General features: G+C 42.8%; 1 protein-coding gene across 1 annotated transcript in view; it reads right to left on the bottom strand.

The window, feature by feature from the left end:
* LOC108796752 (rho GTPase-activating protein 23-like) overlaps positions 1–4,211 on the bottom strand; it is a 257,499-nt gene extending 253,288 nt beyond the window's left edge. The window contains exons 1-3 of the mRNA XM_018568267.1: positions 3,908–4,211; positions 3,397–3,674; positions 488–625 (exon numbers count right to left, since the gene is read on the bottom strand). Of these exons, the coding sequence (XP_018423769.1) occupies positions 488–625; positions 3,397–3,674; positions 3,908–4,211 (720 nt within the window). The remainder of the gene's footprint in view (positions 1–487; positions 626–3,396; positions 3,675–3,907) is intronic.
* Positions 4,212–4,612: the final 401 nt, after the last annotated feature.

Here is a 4,612-nt window from a genome sequence, read left to right as displayed (position 1 = left end):
CCCCCCCCCCCCATTGTTTGTTTTTGTTCTCTGTTTTGCCGTACTTTTCCCGATGTAAGATTTTACGCCCTATTTATTTGAGATACACATATTTTCACATTTCTTGCGTGTTGTTTAAAAAAAATGCCCAAAATACAAATACAAAAAAGAGAAAACCATAACTAAACCGTTATGTGCGTTCACAGAACTAGCCCTTAACCACTTCATTTGAATGCACCTGAGGATAATGGAATTGTCTAATTGTATGTTTCTGTATTTTGTAATGTTACTCATACTGAATCTTAAAATAATGCAAATGAAGGGGTATAGCTTTAGGTGGCAGTACACCCACACACTGAAGAACATAGTCCTGTTTCCTCCAATTACCATTGGCATAAAATAGGTGTTTTCTAAAACTATTGACAATTATCGCTATATCAAACATCTCAGTGGTCCACACATCTTATTAGTTGCTAAATTATTTCTCCACACAGCCATCTTGTCATACCTTTCCCTTATTGGCAAGGACCTGCTTATAGAGCAGCCAGCCCTCCCTGCACACGTCACTGAACTCTGTGTCCGACAGCTCAGAGGTGGAATGGCATTTCGAGCATCCATCTTCAGAAGCAACCAAGCTGTCAAAAGACTGCAGAAAAAAAGGCAAAATGAGCTAAGAAAATGTTTGCAATCACTAGTATACAGCGTCAAGAACTAAACTACCACCTAAGGAAAACCTAAGAATAGATTTGAGAATATTTTAAACTCATATGTTGTTAAGAGTAAAGAAGACTATTGACTATGAGTGTTCATAAAACCATAATCTTATCTACTGGCCAAAGTCAGACTAGCATTGTATTCCATTGAATGTACAGGTGAAACTCGAATAATTAGAATATTGTGCAAAGTTCATTTATTTCACTAATGCAACTTAAAAGGTGAAACTAATATATGAGATAGACTCATTACATGCAAAGCAAGATAATTCAAGCCGTGATTTGTCATAATTGTGATGATTATGGCTTACAGCTCATGAAAACCCCAAGAACCCCAAATCCACAACCTCAAAAAAGTAGATTATTACATGCAATCAATAAAACAAGGATTGTACATAGAACAATATCGGACCTCTGAAAAGTACAAGCATGCATATGTACTCAGTACTTGGTTTGGGCCCCTTTTGCAGCACTTACTGCAATTACTTTTGCACGATATTCTAATTATTCGAGTTTCACCTGTACTGTAGCTAAAGTGCACCTGTTTCCAGACTATAAGAGTAGTATTGTAGCAAAAGTATTGAAGTATTTCTAACAAGCAGCCAAAGATTTTTAAAGTAGACCAGAATTCAAAAAGCAAAGATTTGCTATGTTATAGAAAAAAGGGAAGAGCGAATCTGCCCAGGTTTTATTTCACAAGGGTTTGGTTACATAGTTACATTTGGTTTTTTTGAGGTTGAATAAAGACATATGTCCATCAAGTGCAACCTATTGTGTGTGTGTGTGTGTGTGTGTGTGTGTGTGTGTGTATAGGTCCTTGATTCATCTCGTTCTTAGGAGTACCTGTACCCCTGTATATTACCGTCTCTGGAAATCATCCAAAAGCTTCTTGAATGATTACACACTATTAGCTGAAATCACTGCTTGTGGCAACGAGTTCCAGACGCTAACCGCTCGAACTGAGAAGAATCCCCTTCGCCCCTTGTGTTTGAATTTTTTTTCTACCAGTTTTAGGTGGTGGCCTCTAGTCTTCGTTACGGAATTAATCTTAGATAGTTTGTTGCTAATGTCGCTATGAGTATAGAACATTTTGTACATGAAAATCATGCCCCCCCTTAATCTCCTTACTTCCAGCGTGAACATATTTAAATTTAGTAGCCTTGTCTCATAGCTCTTGTCCTCCATCCCTATGATGAGTTTGGTTGCCCTCCGCTGGACTCCCTCCAGCTCAAGGACATCCCTTCTGTGCACCGGTGCCCAAAACTGCACCGCATACTCCAGGTGAGGCCGAACCAGTGATGTGTAAAGTGGCAAAATTATAGACTTATCCCTGCAAAACATTCCCTTCTTGATGCAGGACAGGATTCTGCTTGCTTTGCTTACAGAAACCTGGCACTGTAATCTATTTTTCAGTTTATGTCTACAATGACCCCCAAATCTTTCTCCATTTCAGACTTCCCTAGCGGCATACCCATAATTGCATAACCCATTTGCTTATTTTTTATCCCAAAGTGCATACGTTTGCATTTATTGACATTGAACCTCATCTGCCACATAGTTGCCCACCCCCCTATTTTATCCAGGTCCTCCTGCAATGTTACACTATCTTGGTCCGTTTCTATTACCCTGGTGAATCCTGTTTAAACTTAAAAACACCTAATAGGCTAATGGGCAAACAATTTTACTATTTTCAAAAAATTAATGGGGAGCTGAGCACTGCCATGTACCATGGCCAAAAAAACCCAAAACATTCAAGCCTGTCTCTAATTGCTGCAAATAATACAGCACTGTAAAATTAGCCAGGAGCAGAACAATGTTAACAATGAAAACAAGGCTCAAATATACAATAGTTGAAGAGAACAGGCAGGGGTTTTACTAAAAGAATTAGGAGACCACAGTGAATGCAGCAGTGTAAAATCGTCAAACGGTAGGGCAGTTTTATTCACGGATAGGCCCAGACTTTTATTTTTACTATAGTGATGTGGCGGAGCAGCAAATATAAGCGAGATGCATTGAGGTGGCTTAGATGCACACTGCCATCCAGTTTTTTCCCCACAAAGATCCAAGAACAGATGGTTAGTAGCAAAACCGGAAAATTGAACTTCATACTTACCGCAATTTTCCTTTCCTGTACAGCTCCATGGCAGCACACAATGGGTTAATCACACCCTCCTGCTCTTTAACAGGATAGTAACTCATAAATGTGGGCTTCCCAGAATCCCCACTGTTCCGTAACTAGACGATTTTAAAATGGGTGAGAATCCATGTGCTGCCATGGAGTTGTACAGGGAAGGAAAAGTGCTGTAAGTATGAAGTTCAATTTTCCGGTTTACCTGTCAGCTCCATGTCAGCACACAATGGGAAATAACTCGCACAACTAGGGGGGGTGTTTAATCACATACAGCAGCGGACGCAATAACACTCCGCCCAAAATCAACAGATTTGAACAGAAGACCAAGTGGCCGCCTTGCAGACTCGACTGGCTGCGGCCCAGACGTAGAAATACTAATCGTAGAATGAGCCGTAACTGCACATGGCGTATTCAACCCCTTAGCTTTATAAGCCAGATCAATAGTCTTCACCATCCATGAAGCAATAAGGCGACTGGAAGCTTTTGAACCCTTCTTGAACCCTGCTGGCACAATGAAGAGATGATCTGTGGATCTGACAGCGGACGTAGCATCAATGTATGCCCTTAGTGTACCACATCCAGCCGATTCAGCCGGTCACAATCACCTGAGCAGAGTGTTGGGAGTACAATCTTCTGTTGACAATGAAACTTGGACACCACCTTCGGAACAAACCCAATCATGGGCACCAAGACCACACGATCAGCCATGAATGTGGTAAAGGGTTCTTTACAGCCCAGAGCAGCAAGTTCAGAGCCCCTTTTAGCAGAGGTCACTGCGACCAAGAAAGCAGTCTTCAGGGTGAGAAGCCAGAGAGAGGTATCCACCGCAAAGGCGTCCGAGGCAAGATAATCTAAAACCAAAAGGTAGGTCCCATTTGGGAAAGAGAAGCTTTCTAGGAGGTTTCAGTCACATACCAGCTTTGAGGAACTGGGAAAGAAGAGGGTCCGATGGCCACTGAACTTCCGTAAAGGCCCAAAATAGCCGACACCTGTCCCTTTAAGGAACTCAAGCTTAAGTTCATATCTAAGCCCCTTTGGAAAAATTCTAAGACATGCATAATTTGAGGTCTATCGGCGGGCAAACCTGCTGAAGAAGCAAACTCTTGAAATTTGGACCATACTCTGTTATACATTTGGTTCGTAGATGATTTCCTAGATTGCACCAGAGTGTTTATTACATTCTCAGAGCATCCTAGGCGTAGTAGTCGGATCCTTTCACTCTCCATGCCATCAGACACAGCCTGTCGGGAGCGGGATGAAGGACCAGACCCTGAGAGAGAAGGTCTTCCACTACAGGCAGGGGGAGAGGAGGTCCCTGCGCTAGTTTCGAAGCAAGGGATACCACGGCCTCCTGGGCAAATCCGGAATGACTGCCAGAATTCAAACATTCTGCTGGGACAGCCTCCTCAAAAAGGTAGAATCAAGGGGACAGGAGGGAAAGCATAAGCTGTCCGGAATGTCCATGTCGCCGTCAGTGCATCTGTCACTATCGCCTCCTGGCAAGGGTATCTGGAGTAGAACAGCTATAGTTTTCTGTTGGCTGGTGAGGCAAAGAGATCCACCTCCGGCAGAAAAGCCCATCTCGTGATCTTCCGAAAAACACTCGGGAGAAGCGGCCATTCGTTGTTGTCTATCGCCACTCTCGACAGGAAGTCCGCCTGGCAGTTCAGAACACCGAATATGTAAAGGGCTGACAAATGCAGAAGATTGACCTGTGCCCAATTCAGTATAGGTGCCACTTCCTTTAGGAGGGACCGACTTCTGGTACCCCCTTGTCTCTTCACATAGG

The sequence above is a fragment of the Nanorana parkeri genome, unplaced genomic scaffold, assembly GCF_000935625.1.
Source record: "Nanorana parkeri isolate BGI_ZX_2015 unplaced genomic scaffold, ASM93562v1 scaffold1165, whole genome shotgun sequence".
In the NCBI taxonomy this organism is placed as follows: domain Eukaryota; kingdom Metazoa; phylum Chordata; class Amphibia; order Anura; family Dicroglossidae; genus Nanorana; species Nanorana parkeri.
The sequence above is the reverse complement of the archived record's forward strand: the minus strand, read 5'-3'. Positions and strand labels throughout refer to the sequence as shown.